The following is a 24,671-nucleotide window of genomic DNA, read 5'->3' as shown; positions in this document are numbered from 1 at the left end:
CAAATACACTTAGTATTATATCTACATATATATACACTGCTCAAAAAAATAAAATAAGGAAACACAAAAATAACACATCCTAGATCTGAATGGATTAAATATTCTTCTGAAATACTTTGTCCTTTACATAGTTGAATGTGCTGACAACAAAATCACACAAAAATTAAAAAATGGAAATCAAATTTTTCAACCCATGGAGGTCTGGGTTTGGAGTCACACTCAATATTAAAGTGGAAAAACACACTACAGGCTGATCCAACTTTGATGTAATGTCCTTAAATCAAGTCAAAATGAAGCTCAGTAGTGTGTGTGGCCTCCAAGTGCCTGTATGACCTCCCTACAACGCCTGTGCATGCTCCTGATGAGGTGGCGGATGGTCTCCTGAGGGATCTCCTCCCAGACCTGGACTAAAGCATCTGCCAACTCCTGGACAGTGTGTGGTGCAACGTGACGTTGGTGGATGGAGCGAGACATGATGTCCCAGATGTGCTCAATTGGATTCAGGTCTGGGGACTGGGAGGGCCAGTCCATAGCGTAAATGCCTTCATCTTGCAGGAACTGCTGACACACTCCAGCCACATGAGGTCTAGCATTGTCTTGCATTAGGAGGAACCCAGGGCCAACCGCACCAGCATATGGTCTCACAAGGGGTCCGAGGATCTCATCTGGGTACCTAATGGCAGTCAGGCTACCTCTGGCAAGCACATGGAGGGCTGTGTGCCCCCCCCCCAAAGAAATGCCACCCCACACCATTACTGACCCACTGCCAAACTGGTCATGCTGGAGGATGATGCAGGCATGGTGTCTCCAGACTCTGTCACGTCTGTCACATGTGCTCAGTCTGAACCTGCTTTCATCTGTGAAGAGCACAGGGTGCCAGTGGCACAACCCCCACCTGTGGACGTCGGGCCCTCATACCACCCTCATGGAGTCTGTTTCTGACCATTTGAGCAGACACATGCACATTTTGCAGGGCTCTGGCAGTGCTCCTCCTGTTCCTCCTTGTACAAAGGCAGAGGTAGCGGTCCTGCTGCTGGGTTGTTGCCCTCCTACGGCCTCCTCCACATCTCCTGATGTACTGGCCTGTCTCCTGGTAGCGCCTCCATGCTCTGGACACTACGCTGACAGACACAGCAAACCTTCTTGCCACAGCTCGCATTGATGTGCCATCCTGGATGAGCTGCACTACCTGAGCCACTTGTGTGGGTTGTAGACTCCGTCTCATGCTACCACTAGAGTGAAAGCACCGCCAGCATTCAAAAGTGACCAAAACATCAGCCAGGAAGCATAGGAACTGAGAAGTTGTCTGTGGTCACCACCTGCAGAACCACTCCTTTATTGGGGGTGTTTTGCTAATTGCCTGTAATTTCCACCTGTTGTCTATCCCATTTGCACAACAGCATGTGAAATTGACTGTCACTCAGTGTTGCTTCCTAAGTGGACAGTTTGATTTCACAGAAGTGTGCTTGACTTGGAGTTACATTGTGTTGTTTAAGTGTTCCCTTAATTTTTTTGAGCAGTGTCTATATTTTTTTTTATTTTTTTTATTTATTAAACGTTATTTTTTTATTTGAAAACTTTTTTTGAAAACTTTTTTTCACTAGCAGGGGACTGCCTGTCTGTTCAGAGTGATCACATTGCCCTTCGGGTCCTATTTTGCCAAGGGGGGACTGCCTGGGCTGTCAGACAGTACCCGCCCAGTGGAAAAGATCACCGATCGCCGGCGGGGGAACGACGGCAGTCGGGTAAGTGAATGGGAATGGGGGGAGAGGGAGGCAGTGAGGGAAGGGGGGTTAATATTTATTTTTTAAAATTAATTTAGTATTTTTAATTTTTAATTTAAATCTTCACTGAGTGCCTTGACCCCTCGAGGCACTCAGCACAGGCAAAGCATTGGAAGCCTGCCTGATGGCTTCCGATGCTCTGCCTCATGGCTGGGCGCCATGTGGAGCAACTCGGAAGTGATCCGGCAGTGAGGGGGGGTATTGCATGATGCCTCGATCATGATCGCTTCCAGCACTCAAATCTGCCGCGGACGTATCAGGTACATCCGAGGTCATTAACGACCAGTTTTTGTCAGACGTACCTGAAACGTCCGCGGTCAGTAAGGGGTTAACCTTTAGGGAACATCGGTGGTATATTTCCATAATACCAATCTATTAGTAAAATATACATAGAATGTGACGGCAGATAAGAACCATTCGACCCATCTACTCTGCCCAATTTTCTAAATACTTTCATTAGTCCCTGGCCTTATCTTATAGCTAGGATAGCCTTATGCCTATCCCACGCATGCTTAAACTCCCTCACTGTGTTAATCTCTACCACTTAAACTGGAAGGCAATTTCATGCATCCACTACCCTTTCAGTAAAGTAATACTTCCTGATATTATTTTTAAACCTTTGCCCCTCTAATTTAAGACTATGTCCTCTTGTTGTGGTAGTTTTTCTTCTTTTAAATATAGTCTCCTCCTTCACTGTGTTGATTCCCTTTATGTATTTAAATGTTTCTGTCATATGCCCCCTGTCTTGTCTTTCCTCCAGGCTATACATGTTAAGATCCTGTAACGGACCGTTTCGCTCACCAGAGGTTAAAAAACGTTTAGGCGATAATCCCCTTCCACATAGACAAGCAGTTACTGCAATCACCAATCTCCCGAACTGCAAACACATGAATACTCAAACTCCCGAACAAGCGACACACGAACACTGGAAGCAGCTGAACATGAAAAGCCCTATGAACAGCTTACACTCCTGGCAATCGGCATACCATCAAATTCCCCCCAAGAATGAGAAGACACTTCACTTTGAGAGTTACGCAGGAACTCCCGATTTATTCAAACAACCTCCTTTTAAGACATTCTCCCATGCAAGGGAGGGATCCACAACAATTAGTACAACAGCCAATAATGTACCAGTTACCTCCCACCCATCTCCTCCCACTAACTTATCTGTTAACATAATTAAACAGTCCACAATTTCCCCAAGTTCTAGATGTACCCCAAATATGGTATCCCCTCGAAAATCACCCAGATCAGACCAGGGGTTCGGGAGTTATGGCTGTTTAAAGTTTTGACCGACCGCACAGGCAAAGTATCCGAAAATAGTTCCATATACTTTGGCCCTGCGGTCGGTCACAGAAAAGTGAATGAAAACATACGAATTGTCTGGGTTATAGAGCCTGGGGAGGATTTGAATGAATCCCCTTGTTCGTGGAGTTCTTTCTACCGAACGGCGGGCCATTCGGTAGTTTCTACACAAATTCATGGAAGTCTGGAGGTCTCAGCGGTGTTTGCCTAGTCGAGTGTCCGATTTTAGTTCCAGACACTCGACGGCAAAACACCGCTGTTCGGGAGTTTAAGATGGCCGCCGCCACGTGTTCGTTTCCCGAATGGCGGCCACCCAGAGGACAAAACCACACATTACACACATTGCCAATTACCCGTTTGCAACATTGTTGCGAACGGTAATTGGAGGCACACTTTAATCCTGGGTGGTCTGGTTGTTCGGTAGTTTCACTCAATATAATGAATATTATAATATTATATTTTTCTCATTTACCTAAATAATTGATGTAAATAACAATCAGCATAATTCTCATGTTATCAACTATTAAGAGTACAATTCAAATTTTATTGAACAAACCTCCTAAGGTTAACAGTATTTTTTTAAACATAAAAAACTTACAATGCACTGTTCCAAATAATTACGCACAGTAAGTTTCAAAACACTTTATAGGTTGTAAAGAACTAAAAATTGTCATTTGTTGTGTTTGCAGCATATTTACTGAAATCAAAAGCTATTTTTAATCAAACTTATTACAACATTTTACATTTTTAAACATTTTAACAGGTCACGTTACATTTTAACATAGGACCCCTTATTTGATAGCAGCTTCACAAGTCTTGCATCCATTGAACTTGTGAGTTTTTGGACAGTTTCTGCTTGAATTTGTTTGCAAGATGTCAGAATAGCCTCCCAGAGCTGTTTGGATGTAAACTGCCTCCCACCCAGGGGCGTATTAGCCGTGAGGCAAACAAGGCATTTGCCTTGGGCGGCATTTTCCAGGGGGCGGCAAAAAAAGCCGCCCCCAAATGCCCAAGGCAAATGTCTTGTTAGCCTTGCGGCTAACAGACATGCCAGCGGGCTGCTGGGCGATCGGGCGGCACTGCCTGGCGGGCGGGCGGGTGGCCGGCGAGGGAGCACTTCCCCTGAGCTGTCTGCTCAGCTCCCTCGCCAGCCGCAGAGTGAGGCTGGGAGGCGGAGCCGGAATATGACGTCATATTCCGGCTCCCAGCCTCACTCTGAGGTGCGCGAGGGAGCTGAACAGGCAGCTCAGGGGAAGTGCTCCCTCGCCGGCCGCCCGCCCGCCCGCCCGCCCGCCAGGCAGTGCCGCCCGATCGCCCAGCAGCCAGTGGATCACCAGGGAGGAAGAGACACCCCCCTCCCCAGCATTCCCAAAGGTAAGGAGGTTAAATAAAAAAAATGTGTTAAAAATAAATTTAAAAAAAATGTGTTACAAATAAATTTAAAAAAAACGTGTTAAAAAAAATAAAAAAAAATGTGTTAAAAATAAATAAATAAAAAATGTGTTAAAAAATTTTTTAAAAAATGTGTTAAAAATAAATTTAAAAAAAATGTGTTAATGTGGGTGGGTGAGTGTGTGTCTGTGTCTGTTAGTGTGTGTCTGTGTCTGTTAGTGTGTGTCTGTGTCTGTTAGTGTGTGTGTGTGTGTGTGTCAGTGTTTGTGTCTGTTAGTGTGTGTGTGTGTGTCTGTTAGTGTGTGTGTGTGTGTGTGTGTCTGTTAGTGTGTGTGTGTCAGTGTGTGTGTCTGTTAGTGTTTGTGTCTGTTAGTGTGTGTGTGTGTCTGTTAGTGTGTGTGTCTGTGTCTGTTAGTGTGTGTGTGTGTCTGTTAGTGTGTGTGCGTCTGTTAGTGTGTGTCAGTGTATGTGTCTGTTAGTGTTTGTGTCTGTTAGTGTGTGTGTCTGTGTCTGTTAGTGTGTGTGTGTCAGTGTGTGTGTCTGTTAGTGTGTTTGTGTGTGTGTGTCTGTTAGTGTGTGTGTGTGTCTGTGTCTGTTAGTGTGTGTGTGTCTGTTAGTGTGTGACTGTGTGTGTCTGTTAGTGTGTGTTTGCCTGTGAGAGTGTGTGTATGTCAGTGAGTGTGTGTGTCTGCTAGTTTGTGTCTGCTAGTGAGTGAGTGTGTGTCTGTTAGTGAGTGTGAGTGTGTCTGTTAGTGTGTGTGTGTTTCTGTTAGCGAGTGTGTGTGTGTGTATTTAGAATGCGGGGCGGGGGGAAAGGTTGGGTCGGGGTGGCGCGGGGGGAGGGGGGGGGTGCCTGAGTTTTGTCCTGCCTAGGGCAGCACAAAACCAGGATACACCACTGCTCCCACCCGCATAGATCTTTTGCTTGAGGATGCTCCAAAGATTCTTAATAGGATTGAGGTCAGGGAAGGATGGAGGCCACACCATGACTTTCTCTCCTTTTATACCCATAGCAGCCATTGATGCAGAGGTAATCTTTGCAGCATGAGAAGGTGCATTGTCATGCATGAAGATGATTTTATTATGGAAAGCATAGTTCTTCCTTCTGTACCAGGGAAAAAAGTGGTCAGTCAGAAACTCCACATACTTTGCGGATGAGAATATAATTTTGCCTCTTTATAAATCGCTAGTAAGACCACATCTTGAATATGCTGTGCAATTTAGGGCACCTGTTCTAAAAAAAATGGCGCTAGAAAAAGTGCAGAGGCGGGTTACAAAATTAATAAAAGGAATGGAATATTTTAGTTATGTGGAAAGGTTAACAAATTTAAACCTCTTTAGTTTAGAACAAGCTCTGTCGTTGCAGATATCGGCGCAAAAAGATAGGTACCACCGCAATCAAATTAAGATAAGAAGCATACTCTCTACAGTCCCTGGGGAAGAACTGCCACATTATGTGAGATGACTGCTGGCCACAATCCTGCCACCTGCTACCGCAAAAAAACCAAATCAGCCTTGCTGGGCTATATTGCCTCCCTACGCCAAAACTCCCTCTACAGTGACCGGGGATGTTATACTCCGCTGTTCACTAACCCAAGACAAAGGGTATATCATGGCATATATCACTATGTCACTGACATTTGAGAACTCCCAACTGTCTTTTTACCAAGACTTGTCAATAGCAACACTGCAATGGAGGAAATCCCTGAATTCACTCACTACCCGACTACACGCAGCAGGAGTGATCTACAGGTGGGGGACACCAAGATCCCTCCTCGTCACTCACAATGGCACTATGCACAAACCAACAACAGGGACTTATTCATCAGAATTCCTCTCTGCACTAGGCTTAAGGGACATGACAGCTGTCCCGTCAGATCCACAAAACATTCCAGCAAGGGACCATTCGTAACAAAACCCAAGCCGACAACACAACTGACTACGCTGGTTGCACTCCAAACTCAGTTGAGGAACCTAAAGAACCTGTGGTTCTGTGCTGTAAATTTTTCTTGTTTTACATTTACTTTATGTTTCTGTTTAATATTTCTTGTCGCACCCACACAACGCTACATCATTGGGCCCACAATACGTAGGAATAGGCTACCCCTGGCTAAACCTGACAATACACAGTTATAATGTTGCCTGGTTTTGAAAAAAAAAAAAACATAGTGTGTGACTATACAGCACCCAATCCCCCCCCCCCCCCGAGGCCCCTCCCTTGGTTAGGAGCACTGCCCCTCGAGTGATCCGCTAAGTTTATAACCAGACACCCCTTCTAGTGAAGGGAAACACACGTGGTATCCACTCACAGAATTTCTCCTGTTTTACTCTAATTTTACCCCATTGTTCCGTGCGAGCCCTAAGCCTGATTATCACATGGGAACCTAATGTCTGGCCTACCATGACCTGTACTCACCTCGGAACACGTATCTCTTGTACCGCCCTCCCTAGGTTAGGACAAAAACACACACAAGTGTACACATACATCATGGTTGCCAAACATCTACTAGGGATACACTCGTGTGATAAAACCACATTTACAACACCTGTTCACAACACAACACCCCTTAAGTACACATGACATGTGTGACACGTCATGATTCCCTTTTATTCCAGAAGTTTGGTCCATAAGGGGTTAAGCTAACGTGATATGCATGCATGTCTGTTATGTAATGCACAAGAAAAAAAAATACTTTAACAGTTAAAGGGTTAATGTATTTTTTCCAGGCATTAGACCAACTACATACTTTCTGGGACAGGTTCACAATAAATTGTGTCTTGTTGATTATTATCGACCGTGCCATACAATGAACCGCAGATAGGCGGATACATTTTGATATAATCACATAATATATATTCCTTAGGAAAATAAATTGTATTCCTTTCAGACACTGTTAGTACATGATTAATTTTGAAAAATAATGAATTTATAAAAAAAAAACTTGCAAATAATTGATAAACACAATAATTATTTATTACTCCAGGCTGTCCTTAAAACAGAAACAGCACGTGTAAAGAGTCAGGAATGATTAATAATTAGTATGTTCATGGATGCTACAGGTATTTTTGCCCATATCTCAATGTTTTAAATGTCCTCTTACCTCCTGATTTTATTAAGCACTGGCTGTGATTTGGCATTTCTCTCGTACAGTCAAAAAGAATAATATATTAATGATGTAGTGAATTTCATTAAACAAGAGCAAAATAAAAACATTAATTTAAATTCTGGATGTGTTTTGTTCCAGGGAGAAAATTACTCAAATTATTTTGTACTACAGGGGTTAGCTTGCGTTAATATAAATGAAAATAATGAATAGAATGGAGTCTTGGTGGAACGTGTGCAAAGACTAAATCTGACCCTGATTAACTAAACGGCTCAGTTACTGTCTGCTAAAAATATTTCCAAATCTCTTACTGTCCAGCAGACTCACAGTTATGTTCATGTATAGTAAAGGGACACTATAGGCACCCAGACAACTTTAGCTTATTGAAGGGGTCTGGGTGCAGTGTCCCTGTTGAGGCGCTTCCTCGATCCTTATAAACCTCGAGGTCTGGTAACTGACGTTGGATGTCCTCACACTGCGTACGAGGACACCCAGCTTCAGATTTTTCCCCGTAGGAAAGCATTGATTCAATGCTTTCCTATGTGGAGGTCTAATGCATGTGCAGCATTAGCGCCCGCTCGTTGTTGGACGCTGGAGGAGGCGGAGCTACGACTCAGCGCCGATGGAAATCGTTGCTGAATTAAGGTACGTAAATAAAGGGTTTTTAACCCTTTATTTACTGTAACGAATCACCTGGCACCCCGACTGGGTACCTCCGTTAACGGATGCTTCCTCTGTTGACGCCGAGGACTATAAGCACCACACCAGACACCACAACAAGGACCGTGTGGGGGAGAACTCTCCTCCAGGAGAGTGTAACAGGAACAGCTCTTAAAAGAGCTAAGTGGGGGCGGAGCCAAGAGCTTGAAGCGGACGGTCGCATGGCTGCAGACCTCCGGGCCTGAAAGCCAAACAACCGAGATTTAAGGGTTCACACACCCAACTTAAGCTAGCCGAGAGTGCGCCTAAACCCCGCAAGAACCAGATGGGTCGCAAAAACAAAAAGGCTAAACCTGATAGCCCCCGCCAAAACAGGGATATCGGAGAACTGTGGTGGCAAGCGCACGAGGCGGCGGAGGCCAAGATGGCATACCTGCACGGTGGCTCCTCCGACTTCACAGAGGGCTCATCAGACGAGGAAGGGAGCGCCTCCATGGTGGTTAAACCAGCCCCAGCGACAACACAGGCGCCAATTCGCATGAAAAACCCCCACTCCAGTGACTATGGAGGCGATTGGGGAACTAATGGCGACCCACCATGAAAAGATCGCGGCCGATGTGGCCCTCATAAGAGGAGACATAAAGGGCATAACAGCGAGGCTGAGAGCGGTGGAGGCCTCCTACACTGACCACACCACCCAACTAGCAGACCTCCAAGCGGCGGTCTGGGTGCTACAACAACAATCCTGGCGGCATGAGCAACAAATCTCTGCACAGGAAGACAAGAACCGCAGAAACAACTTAAAACTCCGGGGAGTCGCCGACTCAATACCCGACAAAGAACTTCCACATTTTATCAGACGGCTCCTCGCCGACCTGCTGACCCCTAAAGCGGCGAAAGCAATCACGCCGGAGGGCCTCTTCCGCGCACCAAAATCAGTGAAGGCCCCGCCGACTGCCCCGAGGGACGTAATAGTCCAGTTTCAGTCCGCCAAAGACAAGAGAGCGGTGCTAGAAGCCACAAGAAAGCAAGCCACCTACCAATTCAAAGAGATGAACATCTCCTTTTTTGCAGACCTGTCCGGCGGGACACTAGCGTGGAGAAGATCCATGAATGCATTCACGGCCTTGCTTCGGCTCCACCAAATCAGGTACCGCTGGGGACCCAGCCGCACCATACACATCGATAAAGGGGACTCTAAACACATCATACGTGACATGCAAGAGGTGGACGGGATATTGGGCCTTCTCAACTTACCCGCAGGCTCACTCACAATCACGCCGCACCCAACAGACTGCACGGCCACACTTGGAGGTAATGCCGTGAATGCCCCAGAGTTTATCCCCCGCAGGAGGCCTTCGGAATCGTACGCCAATGCTACCACTTGAAGATGGATTCCAACCCAGGCGAACTCTGCTAATATTGCACCAGTCCGCAATGCGGTAATACGTGCTGTTCGACTAACACTAAAATCATAACTGCACAAATGCTACTTTCTCAACCTACCATTTTTGAATTTTTTTCCTTTTTTTTCTCATTATTGTTAATTTTTCTTTTATTTAGTATGTGTAAACTGTCATCAATGTCATGACTCTCAGATTTTGAGGTGCGTAATTAATAGCCTTGTGTACATATAAGTCTATCCCCTTCGACAACTGTGCCCCCAACCTGCATGCCCCATGTGACACGATATATATAAAGAGTAACCGCGAAGTCCTCAATGAGCTGGGGAGTAAATGTAGGCCCATGCTTCCGGACTGTACCTCTCGGTGGCACCGAACCTGTGCCGGGAGACGTAGTACACTTTAGGCAAGTTAGTCGGGAGAAAAATGACACACTAGATATACGAAGCATATATATTCCCCCCCCTCCCCTGCCTTAAGAGGCGTTAGACCCAGCCACGCACAACAAATGCCACCACTTGCTCCAGATATTGACGTAACTCAGCTGTTTCAACTAAACACTTGCTGTCAACATAGTTTTTAACAAGTGGCTCACTCTAGCAGGGTAAACAGACACACACGCTGGTTACTACCCCTGATCCGAACGAATGCCTCACCCAATATGTAAAGGGTACGACTGTCACACCATACGTAGCCTACCCATCACATTTTTCCTACAACGAGAAGTTAAACTGACCCCAAACGAAATCACATTCACTAAAGCCGTGACTGGCAGCGTAAACCTAACTTAATATTCTTAATATACCATTATATACTGTTATCTCTGTATGTATTCTCATTTAAAAAAAAAAAAAAAGTGCTGTTTGATCTGTTTCGCCATACTATGTTAACATGTTTTGAAAACGCACGCAGCAGCTGTTGTGGCCCTGTATGCCTGTTGTCCTTTCATGCACAATGAAAATAAAGAATTTAAAAAAAAAAAAATATTGAAGGCCCATGACCATAAAGGTTTAACAGCAGGGCATGACCACCACATATGTAAATAAGTGCCTGGATGACTACCACATCTCCAACAAGTAGGATCAAAATAATCATACATTCTGGCTAGTCTAGTTGGAGTATAGTACCATCTAAAAAGAACTTTAAAGTGACATTCAGACAAGTTCAGACAATGGATATGAATGTTTACATGACTTAAAGAGGAGTTCCAGTCATCTAAAGAAATCTGAAATTCCAATTCTTGTTCCCATGCCTTAATTAATTTATAGGGAGACTCCTTAAGAGCTTCCAACATAGATGCTGCAACAGACGTGATCTTTTTAATAGATTGATTACTAAATATAAATTCAAATTTTTTGGCAAATATAGAATAAGAGTTGATAACGTTTTTGTAAATAAAAATTTTTATGCGAAGATAAGTAAAAATGTCTCTCCGTGGGATATGAATGGTATCTATAATGCTCTGAAAATACAGTATATTGTCTCCCTGCATAATATCTGCAATCTTTAATTTGTCGGCATTTACCCAATACTTTAACAAAAAGTATTTTATCATTATTTCCAATATGTCAAGTGTGCATGACTTAGGTATAAGGTTATTAAAGCCTAGTTTTCTCTTGATTTCTAAAAAAAAAAAAAAAAAAAAAAAAAAAAAGAGCTAAGTGATTAGAACCCAGGAGAGTATACAAAGTATAGCAATCCCCAGTGTGATTATAGCGGTTCCCTTCCAATCATGAGACAAGACTACGTGTTGAGGGTCAAACAGGAACAGAAGGTTTAATGGCACCGATTGGATTTTTATACAGGTTTTTAGGCCAGAGGCACACCCACTGGACCTGATGGAGGACAGGGACACAAGGGACGTAAGCCAATCAAAACAGTAATTAACAGTACGACACTCCCACATACAGTAAACAATCCCTCCCCTCTGCCTGTGATATAATTAAGGTAGTTAATGCATTAACTTAATTATCCACAGGCAGAAAAAACACATTTTTATAAAGTCCAATAAGTACCCCAACACTAACATATCCCCACAAATATTACATCCCCTCATAGCCCTGTTCTGGGTGAACAACATATCCAAAAATCACCCAGATTAGAGCAGGGAAAAAATTCCTGGAAGTCTCTTTTGACTGACCTTAAGCATGATTTCATGCCCAAAACAGTTCCAGAGAATCAGGGTTTGCGGACGGTCTAGTTCGGTAGTTTGCAAAAGAACAAACTACAGAACGTAGTCAATAGTCTTACCCTGGAGCTTGTTCCCTTCATCCAGATGAATGATCTCACCGAACAGTTCCCTTCTGAGCTGAATAGAAACAAACGCAGGCGATGATGGATGTCCAGCGGTGTTCGGGAGTTTCTGTATCCTATTTCAGTTCCATGAGATTCATGCCCAAACACTGCTGCCTGCATTCATGCGAACAAGATGGCTGTCACCTCGTAGTTGTTCATAGGAATTGTGGCTACCCAGACAAACAATTAGAACACTGCGGTGAGAAATTTTCCAAGTTGTTAATAGGTGTTAACAAGCTCCAGGGTGGTGTCTATATTAACCAGTTCTGTTGCAGGGGCCATAGTCACAAGGTAAAAGGCTGGCCATTAGTCTTCTCCAAAAAACAGTGGCGAAGTTGCTTTCGTCACAGATCTTCCCTTCCCGGGGGAGACTAACCAGGTACCTGACCTTCTGTCGGTTGGTACCCGAGTTAGTTGAGTAGCCCACCCACAGCGAGCAATTACTGGACCTGGTGACTCCTGTCGTCTGTCTCTTTCCTATATCTAGCGTTACAGCTGCGTAGTGGGGGGAGTTGTTAGTTCCTTGATCAAGGACCAGGGGAGGGCAGGGGCTAACTGCGCTCTGCCCGGTTGCCAGCGTTTCTGCTGGGGTGGCCTGCAGGTAGTCAGGCCCTGTGCAAAGAAAAAGGAGAGGTCAGCAGCGCTCTGCCCTGATGCCAGCTCTTCTGCTGGAAGGGGGTCAGTGGGTATGATAGTCCCATCCACTAACCCCAGAGCCCGGCTGGAACTTGGCTGTGGAGGGGAAACATTGCTTACCTCTTCCTCCTGGTATCCCTGCGAGGTTAGTTGAGGATCTGGACAGGCCATGCAGCATCCCTGTAGGTCTGGTGCAAAGACTATGGTCCCATCTGCACCATCAGGGATAGGAGTGCCTCCCCTCTGTAGCTGGGGAGAGGGACCGGTTGTCTCCTCTCCCTGTAGGGTAAGCTGCCGCTGGGGAGAGAGGGCGATATGCTCCTCTCCCTGTAACACATACTGCCGCTGGAGAGTGAGACCAACCGTCTCCACTCCCAATAACTTGTCCTGCCACTGAGGAGAGAGACCGACTGTCTCAACTCCCCTTAAGATACGCTGTTGCTAGGGACAGAGGCCGACTGCCTCCTCTCCCTGCAATTTACACTGCCGCTGGGGAGAGAGGCTAACCTCCTTTTGTTGGAGACCTCTTTTCCTTGCTTTAGCCAGCCGGAACTTTTGGTCCCTCTTCGCTTGTCTTTCGAAGGTTACCTGGTTCCAGATCACCTGGAAGGTATCCATGGACACATCAGGGCCATACCAGGCCACTCGCTGCCTCACCTCGGCCAGAAAATCTTTGCAAGAGTCAGAGTATGCCGCTGCCACCAATGTGACGGACTGCCTGCACCCCGACCAGGTACCTCCGTCAATCGCTGCTTCCTAGTACTTGCGAGTACCATAAGCACTGCACTGGAACACCATAACCGCCGTAAACCCCACGAACCGTCGCAGCTTGGTTGAGGGTCTCACCGTTCTCCACCCACCCTGGACCCAAGACCAGGATTCAGCTTCCAGTGGGTAGGCCTCTCCTAGTCCAGAGAGCAAAGCAGGCTGCTCTTACAAGAGCAAGTGTTGGAATCTAAGGTATAATGATATAGCAATTCCCAAACATGAGCCAAGACTTCATGAAGGGGTAAAGCATTCTGTTTAATGGCAGCCACCACTGGCCTTATGTGCAAGTCCCCATGCAAGGGGCACTTCCACCTGGACCTTGTGGGGAACTGCAGCACCAAGTCACAGACCAATAACAACAATGGTTAAATGCATGAAACTCCCATATACAAACACACAATCCCTCCCCTCTGTGCTTGGGAGATAATTGAATTAGGAACTGTACTAATCTAATCCAATTATCTCCAAGCACAGAAAAAAACATACTTTTTAAAACACCCCAAAAGTACCCTAAAAATACATAAAACTCCACTGATAGCCCTGATCTGGGTGACCAACATATCCAAAAATCACCCAGATCAGTTCAGGGGTTCAGGAATTTCCTGGAAGTCTTATTTTTGACCCACCGTGCACATGGTCCCATGCCCAAAACAGTTCCAGAGAATTAGGACTAACAGTCGGTCTCTCTGTCTGGAGTACAAAAGTACATACTTCACATGTACAGACACTTTTAAAGTGCATTGGGCAAGGTATATTGCAGGGCCCGTAGTCCTGATGCAAGAGTGTGGCCAGCAGGCCCCTCCAAGAACCCGTGACCAGGTTCAGTTCGTCACAGGGCCATAATCACCAGTGACGAGGTTACTTTCGTCACATTTACCTTGGTAAATGAGCGCGAGAGAGGGGGGAGGTAGACGGAGCTATAGTGCCAGGAATACATCTTAGCATGCCTGGCACATATAGTATCCCTTAAGTTCTAAGCACTGTATCACAACACCACAAGTTCACAAACCCTGAAAACAACCCAATATTTGTATTCCTTATTCACTACCAAATGTTACAGCTGGTTCTATGCTTCCAGAGAGGTAGTAATCTCACAGAATGGTGTGGCCGGCCACTTTGGATCTGAGCACTTAATGGAATGGGTCAATAAGGTTATGGTGTAACACAGTGTATTATAACTGCAGCTATAAGGTTATGGTGTAAGGAGGTCCCCTGTCTCCCCACACACAGTGTATTATAACTGCAGCTATAAGGTTATGGTGTAAGGAGGTCCCCTGTCTCCCCACACACAGTGTATTATAACTGCAGCTATAAGGTTATGGTGTAAGGAGGTCCCCTGTCTCCCCACACACAGTGTATTATAACTGCAGCTATAAGGTTATGGTGTAAGGAGGCCCCCTGTCTCCCCACATACAGTGTATTATAACTGCAGCTATAAGGTTATGGTGTAAGGAGGTCCCCTGTCTCCCCGCACACAGTGTATTATAACTGCAGCTATAAGGTTAAGGTGTAAGGAGGCCCCCTGTCTCCCCACATACAGTGTATTATAACTGCAGCTATAAGGTTATGGTGTAAGGAGGCGCCCTGTCTCACCGCACACATTGAATTGTGTATTCTTTTTTGCCTAGGTGAGATGTTTTTAAATAAAACTGTGAGATTTTAAATCATTGTTTAGTGAATAAGCGAGTGCGCTGGATTGTGTATTTTGGTCCCATAGCACCCTATAATGTATGCATGTTCAGGTGAGTGCAGCCCTCCTGGTTTTGTTTATAATTGTGGGAGTCCAGGCCAACTCCTTGGATTTGCACCCCTCCCTGTCACAGGTGCCTCATTCCAGGACCCTATTAAAGGACCACTCTAGTGCCAGGAAAACATACTCGTTTTCCTGGCACTAGAGTGCCCTGAGGGTGCCCCCACCCTCAGGGACCCACTCCCGCCCGGCTCTGGAAAGGGGAAAGGGGTAAAAACTTACCTTTTTCCAGCGCTGGGCGGGGAGCTCTCCTCCTCCTCTCCGCCTCCGTTCCTCCCCGTCGGCTGAATGCGCACGCGCGGCAAGAGCTGCGCGCGCATTCAGCCGGTCACATAGGAAAGCATTCATAATGCTTTCCTATGGACGCTTGCGTGCTCTCACTGTGATTTTCACAGTGAGAATCACGCAAGCGCCTCTAGCGGCTGTCAGTGAGACAGCCACTAGAGGAAATAGGGGAAGGCTTAACTAATTGATAAACATAGCAGTTTCTCTGAAACTGCTATGTTTATAAAAAAATTAGTTAACCCTAGAAGGACCTGGCACCCAGACCACTTCATTAAGCTGAAGTGGTCTGGGTGCCTAGAGTGGTCCTTTAAGCCTTTACTTGCAGAGCGTCCCAGTAAGGAAGTATTTCCCAAGTAAATGGATTGATCTGCTAGAGTAGGGCCTGCCAAGAATGGGGTACATTGATCATTAAATGTAACTAAACCCTTGTATTTTTTTCCTAGGTGAGGTGTTTTTAAATCATCTCTGTTAGATTTGAAATCATTGTTTAGTGAATAAGTGAGTGTGCTGGATTGTGTATTTTGTATGTTGTATATATTGGCCCCTGCAGTACCCTATAATGTATGCATGTTCAGGTGAGTGCATCCTTATTGGTTTCAATTACAGACCTACACATAATCACAGACATACACAAAATCAATCACATTCATGCACACACATTTAGTAATTAACCCCTTAAAACCGGAGGGCGTACTATTACGCCCTATTCTAAGCGGCTCTAAACGCCGCAGGGCGTAATAGTATGCCCTCCGTTTTTTTTTGTTTTTTTTTACTTACCCGGTCGCCGGCGATCGCGGTTGGGGGGACTCCCAGGGAGCCCCCCACGGCACATCCAACGTCCTGCAGCCCCCCCCCCCCCCCCCCGGCCATGTGAGAGTGAGGTCCTTGCGAGGACCTCACAATCACATGGCCGGGTTAGCTGCCTGTTGCATTGCCAGCAGGGGGACTAACTGTAATGACAGTTAGTCACCCTGCTGGCTGGAAATAAAATACAATTAAATTAGTGTAAAAAAAAGACAATTATACAATACAATTACAATTAAAAATACAATTAAATACAATTAAATTAGTGTAAAAAAAAATAAAAAATTGAAAAATAAAAATAATATATATATATATATATATATATACTTAGATTTTATATATATATATATATATATATATATACACATATACATACACACACATAGTATTTTACTATTAATATATATATATATATATATATATATTAATATCAAATTACACGTAGACTGATACTGATTAAATATATATATATATAATTATTGTTATATATATATATATATATATATATATATATTTATATATAATATAAAAAAAGAAATATGTAAATACGTTAAAAAATAATTAAAAAATAAAAATAAAAAAATATATAGATGTGTTATTTCGTTCTAACTGTATTGTGATATTAATATATATATATAAATATATACGTATATATTACAATATATATTAATTCTACATATATATTTATGTAATATTTTTACATAATTAGATATCATTATTTATTTATAATTTCCTAGCACTATATTTAACCCGATAACTTTCAAAGACACCATAAAACCTGTACATGGGGGGTACTGTTTTACTTGGGAGACTTCGCTGAATACAAATATGTGTATTTTATTGCAGTAAAAGCAAACAGTATTATGACATTGACAGTTAGAATGTCATGTAGAACTAAAAAAAAACATTTCTTATTTTCTCCCATTTTTTTCATATTAAATTATGTTTCATAGCTAAATATTTGATATTAAATGAAAGCCCTGTTTCCCCTGAATAAAATGATATATAATAAGGGGGGGTGCATTAAAAATGAAAGAGGCGAATTACGGTTGGACAGACATATAGCGCAAATGCCAGATTTTGTTTACATTTTGTTTTGATCACAACGTGTACATTTGGCTCAGTCCTTAAGGGGTTAAGAAGTTCACCGAGCCTTCCTACCTGGCTCAGGGAGGACTGGAGTGGATCCTGTCTGTGGTGGTAACTGGTTGCTGCTGTTGTTGGATCACTGCGCTCTTCCTGCACAGGTCTCTTGTGCGCCTAGTAGTGATGCCAATGCCGGGATGATGTCATATCCCAGCTGCCGGCTCACTTTAGGAACTGTGAAGAGGTTGTACAGAAAGAGCACAATAAGTTATGGTCTCCTGGTCTCCCTTGCAGCCCGTACGGCCTGAGCCACATTACAAGTGGTTCAAACACTTCAATGCGGCTGGTATAAAGCATTAAAAATGGATATTCTATCAGCGTATAAATTTCTTTTAGTCTCATTTTTCAGGGACGAATGACTTGCACACTTGCATACAAACTCCAAACTGTATTTTTATTTTTTTTCTTATTTTGATTATTTTTCCATTTATAAGTAAACTAGAGAAATGGAGTCTGTTAATTAAAGCTCATAAAATGGCTCTGTTTTCCCCCTTTGTGTTAATTGGCAGTATACACTCAAGAAAATAATAATAGCTTTTGAGTTAAATATAGTTTCACGCACTGTGTTCATCATTAGGCCAGTTGGAGGGGCTTGTTTATCAACACCCAAAAAGAAAACTGCTGCTTCTCTGCATATATTTCTATGAGAGGGGCCATGAAACAGAAAGTTACCCAATAAATTGCAAAATACTTTTATTTATTGAGAACTAAATCACAAACTTATAAATTATATTTAAAATAAAATGGTTCAATCTTGTTTCTTTCCGACATCCTGCCTGCCTCATCTCTCTCTGGGGAGTACTGCAATCATTTAACCATAAACAATGTATTCCCTACTTCCTCTGGTTTATTTCTGATATTTTCCTAACCTGCGCTTCCTAGCAACTAATTACTCTTTCTTCCTACGAGGTGTATTCGAGATCTCCTCCTACCTAGCTATTTAGACAATCTTGAAGATGCTATACACACAGTACTCAACGTCAGAGATTTTAGGGCATTAAACTAGAGCTCATTATCCAATAGAATGGGAGAGATTGGTGATGCAAGCCCCTCGTCCTTCTCTATTGGTGAATTTATGTTTTGCATTTTGGGAACAGGTGTGTTGTGCTGAGATGCTCTGTATAAATAACCTGGGTGATTGATCTTCCTTACCTGTTCATTCAGCTCTCGTTGGTTTTCGACACTCAGGTATGGAGAATATTATCACTATTTTATATTATTTACATTAACATTGAAATTTTACAAAGCTTTGATTTGATAAAAAAAAATCTTTATTTCCTCTGATATTTGTAATAACACCTACAGGTGGTATAACTGCAAAAGGTGTCATGTTGTGAAACTGTTAACTATAATAAAATACAATCCTTCATATTATTAATGTTTATAGAACTTTTTAGCTTTTGTTTATTTTTGTTGTTGTTGTTGTATTCTTTACTTTCTCGGTTATTGGGTGTTTTATTGTTTCCAAAGGGTAAGTTCAGACACCGTAGTGATGATGTTAACCCTTCGAGGTTCTATGGAAACCTCCTTCAATATTTGAAATGATGATCATGTTTTCCATTGATTTGAAGTCCAATAATTTGTATTCATTCTGTTGTAGCGATCCTTTCTCCATCATGCCTACCCAACTGGAAGGAGCAATGGACACCATGATCCGGATCTTCCATCATTATTCTGGCAAGGAAGGTGACAAATACAAGCTGAATAAAGGGGAACTCAAGCAGCTGTTGCAAAGCGAACTGACCGATTTCCTTGCAGTAAGAAATAACTTGAAAACTAAGCTAATGCATTTTATTGTACTAAATAGACCAATACTCAAACATTGGGCCTCGACATGTCTCCCCATGCAGCTCTGTGTCTGTGGATTAGGTGCTCAGCCAGGGATAGTCACAGATGGGTATTATGCTAAGATTGGACTACTCTACATTCCACCTAATATACTGGCTGTTTAGGCATCTTTGGTAGGGACATTCACCAAGATATTTAACCCCCGCTTATCAGTGCTCCTTGAATACTTTAGGGGGATCAACGCAGGGTTATTCGCTACAATGAGAATTGCCGGGAATTCAAAGCGAAATTTCACATTTAAGGTCATTTTTTTTTCTTCCAGTTTTAGATATCTTGATCTTAATCTTGAAATTCCATTTGATTTCACTTTGAATTCTCCCTTTAGTGAATAACCCGGCATATTGTAGAAACATTCCTCCCTTTAGTTTTCACCCTTTGACTTATAGGCACGGAATGACATGAGAGAAAACTGACGAGGCTGGGAGACATGTTTCCAGAAGGGCACAATGATACAGCCCTGGCTGGCTGAGCAATATGGGAGTTGTAGTCCAATAACAGGATTTCCAATGCTGAGAATATTCTTCCACGATCTGTTGAGGAAGTATGAGGCCCATTTCATAATGTTTATTGAAATGCATACAGCATCTATGGCTTTATAAGCGATTTTTTTTTTTATTAATTTATTTATATTTTTCAGATAGTTTTCTCAGAATAGTTTCAGCAAAGTACAAAGCTGAGGGGTTTATTAACTAAATAGTGAACCCAGAAAATGTAAATCCGAAATGTAAAATTTAGGCAAAAAGTTCTGATTTGGAAAACCTCCTCAGCTACGCCATAGTCACAGCTCGGCATTTTGAGATAAAATGTTGCTATTTTTCACCCCACTGCAGTTCGGCTTTTAGTAAATAAACAGTGAGAACAGATCTAAGCGTCAGGGAGCACCCATTCATCACTTTCTCACATTCGTTAAAGGAACACTACACTGAAACTTTTTCTTATTTTTGACAATTTTAGTAAATATACTCCCCAAAGACAACAGATGTGTAAGTTTTTCTAAATCTTGAGAGAATTTTAAGTGAAATAGCCAAGCTGGGAGCAAAGCTGACTTCCCAATGTTTCCAGTTTGGTTATTCTGAGTTTAAATTCTCACTTTAGTTTAGAGTCGTGGCAATTTGAAAATCTGTAAAATTCTCCAGTCCAGCTCCTCTACCAGCACTGCTATGTTGTTCTGGTTTTCAATTCACTGTTTAGTCAATAATTCCCGTAGTGAGAGGATGTACCTGGCTTACCTTTGGGCGTTAAACGGTGAACAGTTTAACCACAAAGTCTCCAGTCCAGCTCCCGCCCGTCATCTCTTTATAACAATAACCCTGTCACTGTATCGGTAACCACGTGACTCCTTTAAATAAACAATCACATTGTCACGGTACCTTCTCATTTCCCATCACTAAGCTTCTACCCGATGCTGTTACATCACAAACTCTAATTGCTTTAAATTGAAGCTATTGGTTATTTATAGCACAAATAGAATGTCTGCAGGTTCTGCCCATGTTCTCTCTATATAAAGAAAGCAAACCTTGTCTCTATGATGGCTATTTAATTAGACATAGAATGTGCTTGTATCTAATTTACCACAATGGGATCTGATCATTAGAGAATAGCAGGAGTGGACAACCTTATCATGGCCGATGTTGCAGTCTGTGCGTCAGCCTTCCAAGTGCCACAAAACCAGTAGTAGGACAGGTCTAAACTTGCACTAAAAAAGGTGCTCAGTGAGGGTTCTGGGGCTATTCTGGACCAGCATTCTAAGAGTGGTAAAACTGACAGATTGGTTTCCATGGTGATAAATTCACTTTTGGAACTCTAAGCATAAACATTTTGACCTCTAGACCCAGATTCTCTCTTCTAATAAATGAAATTAGCAACGGCTTCATTTTATACTCTGTAATATAGTCCTGCATTTTGTTTTTGTAGACCTTTCCTTCAGTGTACATTTAGAAATATTTTAACACCTAAACGAAGCGTGGGAGACAAATTTACATGTGGATTTTAAATTCAAACTACAACTACCAATTATCCTCAGCCATCAGACTAAACTATTCATTAAGGGGGTCACATAGCCACTGTAACCAGAGAAAATGCGGATTCCAGGACTGAATCGATCGAGGTTCGGGTTTACTCACTAACCTGGAGAATAAACTTCTAGCACAAGTGATTTTTAAGTTCCTTGAATAAAATGTCAATCGACTTGCTTTGTCTGGCTGTCAGATCTGATATATCTAAACTAATCAACACAGCTAATTTAGGGTTCCTTTTTGAGCAAGTAATGAATTTCCCTCCTGGAGCATATGAATGCTATATACGTTTATGTATAGCACATGAACATATGGATGTAATGTGTTCATGTAAATTGCTTGACTCTATTTAGTTTAGGTCAGTCAGAGAAAGTGCTTGAATTAATGCATCTGGGTCTAATGTAATATCCAATGACTCTTACCTTCCATAGATCAATCTTACCATTATCACCTTCTGATCATTTGTATATATTTTTTTTTTTTTTTGCTGTAGTGCCAAAAAGACCCACAGCTGGTAGACAAGATCATGAAGGATCTGGACTCCAACAAGGACAACGAGGTGGATTTCAATGAGTTTGTGGTCTTGGTGGCAGCTCTGACCGTGGCTTGCAATGACTTCTTCGAGGAGCAGTTACGAAAGAAAGGCAAATAGATGTGGTTTAGTAGCTTCTGTGATAAATCTCCCATACAGTGATTGTCCAACTGTAACCAAGGAAAGCATCAGCATTATTACACGTTGTATCTCGCCAGGAAATATTAAACAAATTTATCCGTTATTTGTGTCATTGCGATTTATTTAACATAAAACCAGCTTGTGTATTTTTTTTTTTTTAGAACTTTGAATTCTAGAGATTCTAGTATATCAGTTAAATAGAACGATTTTTCAGCACTTGAGCAGTTAACGTTAATGGGCTCCCAAGGGAGCAATCACCCAGGGTCCTGAAGCACAAACCACTCGATGACGTAATCAGCACAACCCTTTCCTGTGCGTTGGTTACTGATCATAATGTAGCACGCTTAGATGCTTGTCAAGGTGAATACAAACACAGGTTTTAAATTTAGTGATTGCTTAATAAACTGATGCAATCACGCTAGCCCCACTTCCACAAGCTTTTAATAGATTCTGCTGTCACTGGAACTATTAATGCCTGGGATGGTTGGTCTTTTATCAAGAGTGCATACAGGGCCGGTGCAAGGATTTCTGTCGCCCTAGGCAAAGATCCATTTTGCCGCCCCTTCATGGCACTCGCACACTCACCTCCCTGGGGTCCAGTGTGGCGCAGCTCCTCACTCCTCCTGCCCGCTGTTTAGTGGGTCGGAATGACCGGCTCTAGAGCTGCTCACCCAGCGCTGCCCCAGACTAGCGAATGCCTAGTTCGCCTTACGGTGGCACCGGCCCTGAATGCATATTAAAAACAGAACCATGATAGCTAAGGTCTTTACGGGCACAAATAGCATAGAAGTAGAGTGCAGAATTTTTTTTCTTTTTTTTTTTTTATATGGCCAAGATTGTTTAATAAAAATATATGCCAAAAAGTGAGCAGGAATTTTGGTTGTAGAAGAATGGATATGAATGGTAAAAGTATGCATGCTTTAAATATGAAATGTCCAGCTTTCGGTGGGACAGTAAAGATTTTGGGTCTTGTCCCACTTTAGTTCCGGGGAACTGTCCATGTGCAGCTTAATGCAAGCGCATCATTAGATGTGGTTGCACTGTGCAAGAAAGTGGATCGTTCTAGGCAGGCCTGCCTGTTACAGGTGTCATTAATGACATGGTTAACTGATCTAGTGATGCTCGTTAATGTCCCCACCCACCCCATCCTGATTCTTACTCCCGATTGTGTTCTAAGAACATTGTAAAATCAATGGCTTAACCCCTTAACGACGAGTGACGGACGAGGTCCGTCACTCAGGGGAATGCGTTAATGACGAGTGACGGACCTCGTCCGTCACCCGTTAAAATTAACCCCAGATCGCCGCAATCGCGGCGATCGTGGGGTTAATGGTGCTCCGGTCTGCCTCTGCATTAGAGGCAGACCGGGAGCACCGGATCGGGCTGTCAGAGTACATGTGCCCGCTCTGACAGCATGTCTGAGCGGGCACATGTGCTCTCTATACTCACCTCCGCCTCCCTGCACTTCCTGGTTCTGTGTGAAGTGCAGGGGGACGGATCTTCAGTGATCCTGCCCCCTGGTGTTAAAAAAATAAAGTAAAATTAAAATCCCACCCCCCTTTACCCCCCCTTTACCCATTTTAATAAAAAATTAACCCCTTCCCTGCCAATTGATCACTCACTACAGTGATCAATTGGCAGGGATTACATTTTACTAAGATCTGATTTTTTTTAACCCCTGAGGGTTAATTATTTTTTTTTTTTTAACCCTCAGGGGTTCAATTTATTTTATTAATTAATTTAAATATTTTAAAATTATAAATTTAGCTAGCTGGGGAGGGTGGAAGTTAGTGGGGAATTGGGGGATTTAGTATTACGCTAACTAGGGGTTAACGTTAAAAAAAGTTTAAAAATAAGCTTTAATAAGTTAAAAAATTAAGTTAAAAAAAAGTTTTAATAACATTTAAGTAAAAAATTTTAAAAAATAAACCCTTTACCCAGTCCAAATAAAAATTAACCCCTTCCCTGCCAGTCGATCACTGCCTACAGTGATCAAAATACAGATCACAGTATTATACTGTTCTAATTTTTTTTTTTTAACCCCTGACGATTAACTTTTATTTATTTTTTAACCCTCAGGGGTTAAATGTATTTAATTAACTAATTTAAATATTGTATAATTAAATATTTTGCTAGCTGGGGTGGGTGGGAGTTATGGGAAAATGGGGAATTTACTGTTAGTGCTGCTTACTGCTAGTTAGGGGTTAACGTTAAAAAAAAAGCTTAGAAAAATGTTAAATCTGTAAAAAAAGTTTTACGAAAGTTTAGGAAACTTTAAAAAATGAATAATCAAAACAAAAGTTTAAAAAATAGTTTTAAAAAGTAAAAAAAGGTTTAAAAAGTAAAAAAAGACATTTAATAACGCTCATTACCACTACACCTGGTACAAGCTAGCGGAAAAATGATCCCACGCTAAGGTTCAAAATATGCCTTTTGAAATACCCTGGGATGTCTTCTTTAAGAAATGGTATGGCTTTATGGGGTATTTGGTTTATATAGCCTGGTAAAATACTCTAAAATGGGACATGGGCACAGCGTAAAAATTCAAAATTTGAAAAAAAATGGAATGGCTGTGTCCCAAATGTGCCCCTCCGATGTCCACATATACCTGGCAAAGGTACATACGGGGGTATTTTTGTACTCAGCAGACATAGCTGAGCAACATATGAAGTATTATACAGTGGTAGTACACATAAGGTTTGCAAAATATACTGTGCAAACTCACTTTGTGTGCCAAAAAGGCAGAAAAAACGCTTATTACCACTACACCTGGTACAAGCTAGCGGAAAAATGATCCCACGCT

General features: G+C 42.6%; 1 protein-coding gene across 1 annotated transcript; it reads left to right on the top strand.

Moving 5' to 3' along the window:
- The first annotated feature begins 18,409 nt into the window (after positions 1–18,409).
- Positions 18,410–21,971, top strand: S100Z (S100 calcium binding protein Z). Its single transcript, XM_063456718.1, has 3 exons — positions 18,410–18,520; positions 18,933–19,089; positions 21,689–21,971. The coding sequence occupies exons 2-3, from the start codon at positions 18,949–18,951 to the stop codon at positions 21,845–21,847; spliced, it is 300 nt and encodes a 99-aa protein (XP_063312788.1). The 5' UTR covers positions 18,410–18,520; positions 18,933–18,948; the 3' UTR covers positions 21,848–21,971.
- Positions 21,972–24,671: the final 2,700 nt, after the last annotated feature.

Source organism: Pelobates fuscus, chromosome 5 (genome assembly GCF_036172605.1).
Source record: "Pelobates fuscus isolate aPelFus1 chromosome 5, aPelFus1.pri, whole genome shotgun sequence".
Lineage (NCBI taxonomy): Eukaryota > Metazoa > Chordata > Amphibia > Anura > Pelobatidae > Pelobates > Pelobates fuscus.
Note: the sequence above shows the minus strand (reverse complement) of the source record. Positions and strands in the feature narration are given on the sequence as shown.